Source organism: Ranitomeya variabilis, chromosome 1 (genome assembly GCF_051348905.1).
Source record: "Ranitomeya variabilis isolate aRanVar5 chromosome 1, aRanVar5.hap1, whole genome shotgun sequence".
Taxonomy (NCBI): Eukaryota; Metazoa; Chordata; class Amphibia; order Anura; family Dendrobatidae; genus Ranitomeya; species Ranitomeya variabilis.
This window is the reverse complement of record NC_135232.1, coordinates 16,179,785-16,192,160: the sequence shown is the minus strand read 5'-3', so window position 1 is coordinate 16,192,160 and position 12,376 is coordinate 16,179,785. Positions and strand designations below refer to the sequence as shown.

The following is a 12,376-nucleotide window of genomic DNA, read 5'->3' as shown; positions in this document are numbered from 1 at the left end:
ACGTGTTTGCACAGAGTTTCTGATGGCTCAGTCATTGGTTTAGATGTATAATACCGTTTTATATATACTGGTCATCGACTACTCTGTGGAAACCTTCTGTATCCCCTATCCTGGTGTTTTTTACCCTTTGTACTTGTTGTGTCTTCATTTGTATGAGTCTAACTTGACTCCCTTGTATGGGAAACCTTTTCGGTTTTGTTAAAAATTTCAAATAAAATTTATTGAAACTAGAAACACTGTGGGGCTCAGGAGGAGGGGGTATTTGGAAGCTCATATTTTGGTGGATTTCTTTTGTTGTTAGCCACATCATTTTCCAAAGCCTTTGTGCCATCAGTAATGTGGACACCTCCTACAATTTTGTTAACAAATAAGGAATCTTTGTGGGGACTTTTTTTCTGGGTTGACTAGAAGCTTTTATGGGAGGCATTTTGGGGGATATGTTTTGGATCACATTTATCCTGTGCTCTACGATGAGCACTTACATTAGTGTTTCCATCTAAATCTACAAAATACGTGATTCAGATGACACTTCCGAGAGATTAATTCCCTATAATGAGGCAGCAGAGTTACTCTGTCTGGCCTCTGTTCAGAGGTGTCCTTTTCAGAGCTGCACGAAACTGTGGTCGACCGCCCTATTTAGACGGTCACCGCCGAATCATAGGACAGAGTGCGTCCACAGTGCCTCCATCTGCTTCCTTATAGGGAATCTTCCGCTGGGGTTCTGTCTGAATCACAAGCTCAGACATTTATATGGCAGCGCAGGACTTGTGTAAGAAAAACATGAAAGTAAATGATGGAAGTAATATGAAAAAATGTATAATTAGAAAAATTAAATATGTGCTTCCTAAATCATTAATAAGAGGTGTGAAGATGGCCCAGTTATTGATCGGTGCACCGCCGGACTGTGTACAGGAGCAGCCGCACCATCACCGGTGTTATAAACTGGTGGTTTACTGAATCGTCTATACTTCAGAGTTTTTTGTCAACAAGGTGCGACATTGGTCGCGCTATATAGACGACATTTTCCTTATCTGGTCGGGCACATTGGAGGAATTCCGGGATTTTCTGGACTACCTCAATCATAATTAATTTCATATTTTTTTGACTCACCACTGCTCTTCTGTTACAGTCAACTTTTTGGATCTCGAGGTGAAATGTCAGGATGGCACTATATCTACCTGTCTGTACCGAAAGCCCACAGCCGTCAACAGTCTGTTGGAGTATCGCAGTTTCCACCCCAAACATACTAAAGATGGCATCCCGACGGGTCAGTTTCTCAGGGCCAGACGCAACTGCACTCAGGATCTTGATTTCAGGAGGGAAGCCCGAGACCTCACAATGAGATTCAAGAATAGGAACAATCCCAGGAAATGCATCTCATCCGCTTTTCAGAGGGCCAGTGTACAGGCACAGGATACCTTGTTGGTTCCCGCCAAAAGGAGACAAGATAATTATGCACGGTTCATCACGGGCTATCATACCCAATGGATCCAGGTAAGGCGAATTGTGAATGAGCATTGGAGGATTTTACTCACAGATGTACAGACTTCCCAGGTGGTCAGTGCCCGACCATTAATGACAGCTAGGAGGGCACCTAATTTTAGAGACATCTTGACTAATAGTCACTATACAAGACCCACTCATAGATTGAATCGTGGATTTTGCCTACGTGGCTCTTTTCCGTGTGGAGACTGCAGTATCTGTCCATATATGTGTCCCACCCGTGATATGTTTCTTAACCCGACGGATCAGATACAACATAAGCTAAAGGCTTATATCAATTGTAAAACTACTCATGTGATATACGCATTGATCTGCCCTTGCCCTTGTATTTACGTAGGTCAGACCTCACAGGAACTACGTCGAAGAATACAGGGTCATTTTTCAACGATCAATACCGCTGCAGCGGACAGTCGCAAGGGTAAGGTGCTGACTACAGTTGCCGCACACTTTCTGTCACATCATGCGGGTAATTACGCAGGGACAAAAATAGTGGGGCTAGAACGTATCAGAAGCTCCGGCAGGGGGGGCCCGTTACATAAAAGGTTACTGCAGACCGAATCACGGTGGATTTATTTACTCGATTCTATTGCACCCCATGGAATCAACGAGGATCTTCTTTTTACCGGTTTCTTGGGCTGATTGTGTGTTATATAACTCCTATCTTTTGTTCTAAATAGATATCCTTGTGGCCTGTTGGAAGAGTATGAACTCCTATTGTTGTGGATCACCCTCAATGGAAGTACATGTTGGAGGATTACGTGTGCGTTTTCCTTTTGGACCATTCATCCCTGAAGGACCAACTTTGGAAGAATTAATCTGTGCTGGTCCTCTTACTTTTGTGGAGCCTGCACCCTTATGGGACATACTCTCTCGGGACTATGTGATTCCTGCCCTGGTGACCCCCTCTGGATGCATGGACTTTTAAGGGGCACTTTGAGTGACCCTTTCTTTTCATCTTTTGAATCTGTGTTAATTACTAGAAATTCATTTATTTTTTATGATATATGTCTTCATACAGTGTTGTACTCTCTGCGTGATGTGCCTTACATATGTATTTTCCCACAAGTATTCTGTATCGAAGCAGGTTGCTCCTTTAACCTGACCCCTTCCTCTTTAGCCTTCTGTCATAGCTTTTGTGGTGTGACCTTTATGCCCGTACGTATCACTATGTTACTGGTTCATTATCATCCTCTGGCGTGATGTACAACACCCACGCCACCCCTCTTTTCTTTTCCTCCCCTCCCCTTTTTCCTTGGCTCCTCTGTGGACCGCGATATCTATTCTTTTGGCTCCTCTGCGCACCACTGTTTATTCAGACGGCGCATGCGCATTGGTGCACTATGGGCAGAGACGTCTGCCCATTTACATCCCTTTCTCTACTACCTGTGCAAGCGCCGCTGTATGTGTCACTTCCGGTTCCGGTCCCGCATGGCGCCATCGCCCCACCGCACATGTGTGCACATTTGGTACCGGTTACACTCTTATATAAGGATTAAGCCAGTATTGGTAAGCTACTTCCCCTGACGAAGCGGCCTTGGACGCCGTGACACGCGTTGGGTCTGTCCACCCTGCTGCTCTGCTCCTGCCACCGGCCATTCCGGCTTCTTCCACTTACCTATAGGTGCCATTGGTGAGATCTCAATTTGCGATTCTGGTCCTTTGTTTGCCCCGGTCCTGGGACTTTGTCCGTATTTAGAAGATTGGTTTACAGTGTGTATTAGTCTGTGGCCTTATTGTTTTTGGCCTGGCCCATCACTTATATGGGCTTCATTAGGACTCTAAACACCTTCTCCAACGATACAGGATCAGGGGGTGACATATATAGTACTGCATTGTATATCCGTGTGCCAGTCTTGCAGCTTTCTTCTCCCCTATGCCAGGTGGTAGCATGGTATTCTGGAGATATATATACATTTTTGTGTACATATTTATATTTGTTCAGGCATTGTGAGCAGACATATGGGTGGATATGGATATTTTTCATGTTTTTAATCTGCTTTTAATTATTTACCAATAAAAGTTGTTCCTTTTTTCACTATTTATTGGTGGTGTGCGGATTCTTTGGGTGGCTACTTTTTCTTGGATTCAGTAGTTCTATTATAGCCACTTTTCTGCACCCCCACCCTTTACAGATACGCATAGTGTAGTGCACCAGCTATTTTGGGTTCATGTCAAACTGGTGGTTTAGGAGCAACATGGGACGTGCTCTGGAGGAGGTGGTACCTGTACTGACCGCAGTTCCTGAGCTTATCACAACACTAGAAGTAGCCGTGGGATGTCCTGTCACTCCCTAGACACCTCGTCACAGCCGGAGGACTAACTACCTCTAAAGATAGAAACAGGAAAGCTATCTTGCCTCAGAGAAAATCCCCAAAGGATAGGACAGCCCCCCACAAATATTGACTGTGAGTGGAGAGGGAAATGACATATGCAGAATGAAACCAGGATGTAGCAAAGGAGGCCAGTCTAGCTAGATAAATAGAACAGGAAAGAATACTGTGCGGTCAGTATTTAAAACTAGAAAAATAAACTGACTAAAGGTGTGGAGGGTAAATCTGTTCCCAGAGCTTCCAGCTTAACTGAATAAATCCATATTGACAAGCTGGACTAGAAAAAACATAGAAAGTACAGAAAGATTAAGTCCACACAAGTGGACTGCAAAAGAACAAAGCAAGGACTTATCTTTGCTGAACTGGTCAGAATATCAGGGAAATCCAAGCAGAGATGTGAATCCAACCAGGAACCATTGACAACTGGCACAGGCTGAAGGATAGAACCAGGCTAAATAGCCGAGCCAGAAAGACAATCAGTGGAAGCAGCTGCTGACTACTAAATCCAAGGAGCAGCAGTACCACTTACAACCACCGGAGGGAGCCCAAGAGCGGAATTCACAACACACCGGACACTTCTGTAGTGGACATTGAATAAAGCTTCACTGCACTGGAGACTTCACACGATATCACACACCGGTCATCATCGTCAAGTGCCAGTCACTATTACATACCTGTGGAAACATCTATCTGAATCTCCTCCTTTCCGCCACTTACAGACGGCTGATCCCCCCTCGTCATCACTTCGTCTTCTGTCTCATCCTCCACTTTAATGTTAGTCAGATCTTCCTCCTGATATATCAGATGCAACAATCAACACAATACAAGAAACCACCAAAATCTGTGGCATCTATGACCTCGCTCAGAAATGTCCCCCCATATACAGATCTGGTACAGGGCTCAGCACCGTCTACCTGATGATCCTCCGGGATGTTGTGATTCTCCTCCGGACAGTCCTGGGAATACAGAGGATGGGGACATCTCTCTGATGGATTTCTTTCCACGAGTTCATCTGTAGGAAACACACAGTGATGGAATACAGTGGCAAGTTAAAGTTTGGACACCCCTGGACAAAATTACTATTATTGTCAACAGATAAGCAAGTTGAAGAAATCTCTAAGGGATAACGTTAAAGTTGACAAATTTCCTTTATATTTTCGGCAAAAAAAAGGTAAAATGTGCGGATACAAAAGTTTGGGCTCTCTGTATGGTTAGTACAAAGTAGCGCCCCCCTTTTACAAGCATCACAGTTTGTAAATGATGTTCAGATCAAGGGACTGTGAGGGCCAATTTAAAACCTTCAGCTTGCCCCTTCTGAGGTTGTCTGTTTTGGATTTTGAAGTGTAAAATCATTCTCCATTTGTAGCAGCCATCCTCTTCCTCTTTTCAGCTTCAGCTTTTTTGTTTTACTGCTGGTGTTATGTTTGCATCAAGAATTTGTGGAAATTTTATTGAGTACATTCTAGCAATTATACAAGCAGCTTTCACTGAGATGTTGCATGGTCTTCCAGACCTTATCTTGACCTCCACTGTTCTTGGTAAGTGTCATTTCTTAATTACATTTGGAACTGAGGAAAGAGCAACTTGAAAACACTTTGCTATCTTCTTATAGCCTGGGTTTTTATAGAGCTGGTAAACGTTCATCACCTGTCCTTTCCTAATGATGATAGTGAAGAAGCCATAACCCTAACAGGCTAATTAAGGTCTGAAACCTTGGTCAAAATTATCTGAGCACACAAATCTCCGAGGGTGCCCAAACTTTTGAATTGTCCTATTTTCCTCTCTGCAATTTTATTACATTTAAAAAATGATAAATAAAAAATATATTTTACCTAAAATACAAAGGAAATGTGTAGTGATGAGCCAGTATACTCGTTGCTTCGGTTTTCCCGAGCACGCTCGGGTGGTCTCCGAGTATTTGTAAGTGCTCAGAGATTTAGTTTTCATCGCCGCAGCTTAATGATTTACTGCTACTAGCCAACTTGAATACATGTGAGGACTCCCTAGCCATCAGGCAACCCCCACATGTACTCAGACAGGCTAGCAGGTGTAAATCATTCAGGTGCGGTGATGAAAGCTAAATCTCCAAGCACTTACAAATACTCGGAGGACACCCGAGCGTGCTCCGAAAAACCCGAGCAAAGAGTATACTCGCTCATCACTAGAAATGTGTCATCTTTAACTGGCTTAACTGTTCACAATAACAGCCATTTTGATCAGGGGCGCCCAAACTTTTACATACCACTATAGATTGTGTCATGTGAGAAGATGATGGGAGTAGTAGTAGGTGACCACAGAACAGACATGACAGTCTCCCCTCCTCACCCTGCTGATCGGCCCATATTGCGATCGCCTCTTGTCCTCCATGTATAACCTCAACCTTAATATCAATCAGATCTTCACCCTAAAAAGAAAAATGTAAGATGAGCTCAGGTCCCATCACTTCATGGTCAGATGTTGTGGGGGGGGGGGGGGGGGATCAGTGTCATCTACCTGATGGTCTTCCGGGATGTTGTGATCCTCCTCCGGACAGTCCTGGGGATACAGAGGACGGGGACATCTCTCTGGTGGATTTCTCCTCCTGGATCCATCTGTGGAGACACACAGACTGAATGCATGACCTGCCGTGTATCTGTCTATACATGAGACACGTCTCTCAGAATCGGTAATTCTAGGTTTATGTATCAGGGACTAAATTACATTGTTGTGGTCCTCACCACTGGTACCGAGCTCCCAGCACATTGTGGCCCCCAAGTATGAAGTGATAATCAGCGAGGCCAAAACCTAATGCTCTCTGCTCAGTACTCAGAGGATGAGGACCCTGAGGAGGGGGACAAAGAAGACCCTCGTCAGTCAGATCGCGGAGCCGCACTAAGAAACACAACTTCTCCAAGTTCCCTCTCCACCAAGGATGGAACCACAGAGGAGCTGGAGAAAGCTCCACATTTCTATCCAGCACTTTCTTCTCTCCTAATTCGCCGTTATGCAGATTGGGGGAAGGACGGTTACCATTTACCAGTGATAGTTTTCTGAGAGCTCATGATGTTACCATGAGGACACGGCCTCCCTCCTGGACAGGATCCTCTGGGATCACTCTAAGAGGAGAGAAACTTCCGTCCACCTATTAAAAGACGAGTTACTGCGTTTTTATCCTTTTTTAAATAGAGATAAATATCAATATGAACAGAAAAATAGGCAGCAAGTGCGCTGAAAGTTCTGAGTTTGACTCCAAAGGAGAAAAGTGCACGTGTACGGCTAACGGATGAAGTCACAGCGCTCGGGAGGACGGTGTTGTGGGGAGCCCCCGGTACGCAGCGGTTAGTGCCTATCAATGTGTAATATGAGAGGACACTAGAGAGCCGGCACCGGGGTCATGGGCGCTTACTGATGTACACGGGGAACCAAGGAGAGATTGTCTGGTCAGATTCCACAGAAAAGCCCCATAATACATATTATACTGAACAAACAACTGATTATTACCAGCATTGTGTTGCCCAATGTCCCAGCATGGCCAACAACGGCGTCACCATCCCACTTATATCGTTCTCCTCAGACCCCATGAAGAGCCCTTGAGGCTAGGACACCCCGTCTGTGCATTCTGACGTTATGTGACAAGACTCTTTAACCCCTTCCTGACATCTGGTGTCCATGCATGAAGGATGTCAGGTGCACATTGGTGGAGTGAGCTCTGATTGCTGCCATTTAGCCACTTCACTGCTGACGATAGCCTGACAGTGCCATTTAAAGAGAACTTGTCATGTAAAATAACACTAATAACCTGCAGATACGGGGTTAATCTGCAAGTTAAGAGCATTTTATACCTGCCCGGCGTAAGCACCGAGAGCCCCGCTGTCGGGAGGAAATGAACCTTATTCCACCTGGCAGTGTTCAGCTTCCAGGCATAGAGTTTCGGCCGATGCAGCTACAGTCACCGGGCAGTGTATACAGAGCAGCAGTTACCGCGCCCCCGGCACTGACCGACAGCCGGCTCCGCATTATGGCTCAGCATTAGAGCCGGCCGTCAGTCAGTGCCGGGGGCGCAGATTCAGCTGCTGCTCACTATATACTGAGGAGTCACTGAAGCCGCACCGACCGCACCTTTATTGCTGGAAGCCGAACGCTGCCAGGGGGAAATATAGTTAACTTCCTCCAGGCAGAGGGGCTCTCAGTGCAGGCGGCGGGAAAGTTCAAAACATTATTAATCTGCAGGTTAACCCCATGACTGAAGGTTAATGTTATTTTACATGACAGGTTCCCTTTATGTGGTTGGGTGTCCCATTCTCCTGCCAGTCACTAAATTGCAGGGTCTCAACAAATGTTTGCCATGACGGCCGGAGGCTTGCAGAAGACCCTTCTCTGCCGCCATGGTTTTCCTATGAAGCCAGGAATTAATAGGATCTCAAGTTTTAGTCCCCATTATTTTTGCTTTGTCCCCCAAAAGAAAAAAAAAAAAAACATCAAAAACAACACAAACACCTCCCCAAACATGCAATAAAAAAAACACAATGATCAAAAAGTAGCTAAGAAGAAAACAGCTGACCGCACCACCAAATGCTCACACTGCGAACTCACCGGCTTGTCGGCATCAGCTGGCCTGCAGATCTCGGGTGCTCAATCCAGAAGAGGTGCTGATTGGAATCACAAAAGAAGAAAAGCGGCAGAACTCACCAATCTTCAGAGCAGGTAATATTTTATTGCGTATCAATCTTCACGGCACAGGAGTGTATATACAGAGGAGTGTGACAGCTTAAACGACGTCCGTTTCGCGACGGTCTGGCGCTTCAATGGGTTACGTGAAACGGCCGTCGTTTAAGCTGTCACACTCCTCTATATATACAACCCTGTGCCGTGAAGATTGATACGCAATAAAATATTACCTGCTCTGAAGATTGGTGAGTGCTGCCGCTTTTCTTCTTTTGTGATTACAATGATCAAAAAGGTTACAGGTGACCCCAAATTATACCAATGAAAAGGTCAGTGCGCCATTCAAGAAGGAAAGCCGTCACACAGCTCGGAAGATGAAGTGATGGGTCTCTATGCTGAAAATCCCCCACAAGATGGGGGTCACCATAACTGACCTGGAAAATTACAGAGAGGTCGTTCTTACCGCCCAATAAATGCGGATTTTTTTATTATTATTAACTGTTTCACCTCAGCTGGATTTTTTTCTGTTTTTCAGCACAATATACAATAAAATGCAAAATTTGTCCTGCAAAAAAGACTTCAAACGTCCGTATATGGAAAATAATGTTGGGAGTGCAAAACGATGGCTGCCCTCTGATGACGCTCTGAATACCTTGAGCCTGGTATGTCTTTTTGAAGGAAACTCAAAAGACCTGGACTTATATTACTCGACTTAGAAGCCTCAGGATCCTTTTTGGAACATTTTGAGCTATCTTGGGCCTCACTAGGAGCTACAATGCCTCAAAACTAGAGGAAAGAAGGTAGGCCGGGATGTCTCCTAGCAATGCCAACGAAGATCTACAGTCATGCAACTTTCATATCTACTCCCAAGCCAGCAGCACCTAAGAGCGATCCAGACCTCCATCCCTCCTCTAGGACCCCTCAGCGAGACCCAAAAGGACCACAACCCGTGGTCAGAAGAAAAGAAGCCCTACCTGCAAGAAAAGAACAAGCGTCGCACGCAGACACTAAAACATCCATGGCGGTGAGTACGGTACTTGCATAATTGAACAAGTTTTAGATCGCTCTGTTATGTTTTATTACTCATCTTATTGACTATAACTACAATCCCCTTCCGTGACGACAGCGGAGAAGCCGCGACTCACAGATCAGAAGGAAATAATCAGGGAAATGAAAGCTGTTGTCAGATGGAGAAAATGTAGAGAAAACCAGAGCAAGTCTGGAGAAAACTCATCTATTATAGGACGACGCCGGAGAGACGTCATCACATCCACCGGAGCCAACAAGGAGCCTCGCTTCTCACCTCGTGGTGTAAGAGGCCGGAGCTCCTCCATCATCACGTCCTGGTACCGATCCTGGTGTCCTTCTAGATACTCCCACTCCTCCATGGAGAGATAGACAGCGACGTCCTGACACCTTATAGGAACCTGACAACAACCACATCATCATCACCCAGAATCCTACAGTGCTGTATAATGTCCCAGCAGTCACCTCTCCGCTCATCACCCAGAATCCTCCAGTCCTGTATAATGTCCCAGCAGTCACCTCTCCGCTCATCACCCAGAATCCTCCAGTCCTGTATAATGTCCCAGCAATCACCTCTCCGCTCATCACCCAGAATCCTCCAGTGCTGTATAATGTCCCAGCAGTCACCTCTCCGCTCATCACCCAGAATCCTCCAGTGCTGTATAATGTCCCAGCTGTCACCTCTCTGCTCATCACCCAGAATCCTCTAGTGCCATCCTGTACAATGTACCAGCAGTCACCTCTCCAGTCATCACCCAGAATCCTCCAGTGCTGTCCTGTATAATGTCCCAGCAGTCACCTCTCCGCTCATCACCCAGAATCCTCCAGTCCTGTATAATGTCCCAGCAGTCACCTCTACGCTCAACACCCAGAATCCTCCAGTCCTCTATAATGTCCCAGCAGTCACCTCTCCGCTCATCACCCAGAATCCTCCAGTGCTGTATAATGTCCCAGCAGTCACCTCTCTGCTCATCACCCAGAATCCTCCAGTGCTGTATAATGTCCCAGCAGTCACCTCTCCGCTCATCACCCAGAATCCTCCAGTGCTGTATAATGTCCCAGCAGTCACCTCTCTGCTCATCACCCAGAATCCTCCAGTGCTGTATAATGTCCCAGCAGTCACCTCTCCGGTCATCACCCAGAATCCTCCAGTCCTGTATAATCTCCCAGCAGTCACCTCTCCGCTCAGCAGCTCAATCATCTTGTTGCTGAGCTCCAGGATCTTCTTGTTCCTCTCATGTAGCAGGGAGTGCGGGGGAGGCTCTGTGATGGGGCCCGGGCTCCGCCCTCCTGACTCCTGGAGATGGATGATGGGAGTCACACCGTCCCCCGGTGTCTTCCTCACTATTGTGTAATCCTGTGTATGGAGAGAGACACTTAGGGAGAAGATTCCTTCCCGACTCCAGATCTGACAATCAGTAGAAATCCCGGGATCAATAACCGTCTCCAGTAATCTGGGGCCATAACCGGGAATATTATTCCCCTCCGGACAGACATCCCGGCCCCTCTACAGCTCTTATAGGGAATCCCCATGACAACTCCTCCAGGCAGAGAGCTCCACACAATCACTGCTCTTACAGGAAAGAATCCTTCTCTCTATTCTGGATTTCCTCCTCCCGATGTCGGACTTGTCACAGAACACAATAAAGCTGATAGAAATGTAGAGGAGTTACCTCTCCGCTCAGCAGGGAGACGATCTCCAGGGCCAAGTGGAATAATCTTCTGGTGGTCTCATCCCTGTCCTCGTCCATCCTCGGGGTCATTCAGGAGGAGGAGGGATGAGCACTGGATCAGCTGGAGGGATCTCGTCCTGCCGGCGTCTTCATGATGGAGGAGAAGATGGAAATCACAGGGGACGAGAGAGCGACAATCACTAAATTCTGCCAAATATCAACATTTATCAGGAGGAATCTGGAGGAAAAGCCACAAAACTCCACCGCGGCCTCCTCCGCTGATCTGACCGCTCATCATCAGCCTCGTAGGGGGAGGACGGTCACCATGGTAACTAAACCGCCAGCGGGGGACGGTCACCGTGGTAACTACACCACCAGCAGAGGACGGTCACCACGGTTACTACACGTCCAGAGGAGGACAGTCACCATGGTAACTACACCTCCAGCGGGGCCGTGAGATGAGGAGGAGACGCTGCACATCCCCCATACAATGCTGCCCGTCCCCAACACTGAGGAGCCGCAGTCACATGGAGCAGGAGCCTCCACAGGAACAGCTCTGATCTCACCCCACACTCTCCTCTCACAGATTCACCACAAGCACCAAAACTCCACCAAACCCTCCTGTAATCTCACCGGAATGGCGGGAAATCTGCTGCTGGCTGACACCAGAGAACACGAGCTGCACACAGCCAGGACGGAGCTGCTGCACTGAGAGCGGAAGGACCTGTGGTGACGTCACCGTCATGTGATCAGGGGGCGGGGCTCAGGAGAGAGGTGGTGAAGGCAGATGGTCCAGTCATGTGACCATGATGACGTCACCACAGCTCCTCCCTCTCTGGTTGTGGCTCCTCCTCCGCTGTAGACGGTCAGTGCTGAGGTGATTACATCGGAGTTTGTGGAGTGAGGACGTCACATGATCCCTCCGCTCAGGACCTGGCTGGTGATTGGCCGCCTTGTCTGCTGTGTTGTTAACAGAATCTGTGTTCTCCAGACAAACATACTGGTGAGAGATGTGATGGAGCAGAGGTGTATCTAGGGTTTCTGGCACCCGGGGCAACAATTCATAGGACACACTCAGTCATGTGCCCACGAGCTCCTCTCCTTAATGCTCTCAATGTTCAGTGAAAAACTGAGAGAAGCAGAAGAGAAGCTCGTTGTCACAGGACCACAAGTATGAAAATCACATATGAGTGAAGTGTC

The 12,376-nt window shown here is 47.0% G+C and overlaps 1 protein-coding gene across 2 annotated transcripts in view; it reads right to left on the bottom strand.

Annotated features, from left to right (window-relative positions):
• LOC143793508 (uncharacterized) overlaps positions 1-11,892 on the bottom strand; it is a 50,915-nt gene extending 39,023 nt beyond the window's left edge. The window contains exons 1-8 of one of the 2 annotated variants that reach the window (XM_077280540.1): positions 11,810-11,892; positions 11,177-11,323; positions 10,681-10,860; positions 9,781-9,904; positions 6,327-6,424; positions 6,159-6,237; positions 4,748-4,845; positions 4,508-4,625 (exon numbers count right to left, since the gene is read on the bottom strand). In XM_077280540.1, coding sequence (XP_077136655.1) covers positions 4,508-4,625; positions 4,748-4,845; positions 6,159-6,237; positions 6,327-6,424; positions 9,781-9,904; positions 10,681-10,860; positions 11,177-11,266 — 787 coding nt within the window. In that variant the 5' untranslated portion in view covers positions 11,267-11,323; positions 11,810-11,892. Of the gene's footprint in view, positions 1-4,507; positions 4,626-4,747; positions 4,846-6,075; positions 6,238-6,326; positions 6,425-9,780; positions 9,905-10,680; positions 10,861-11,176; positions 11,324-11,809 lie in introns of both variants that reach the window. The other variant, XM_077280541.1, reaches the window with a different exon arrangement.
• Between the last annotated feature and the right edge of the window lie 484 nt (positions 11,893-12,376).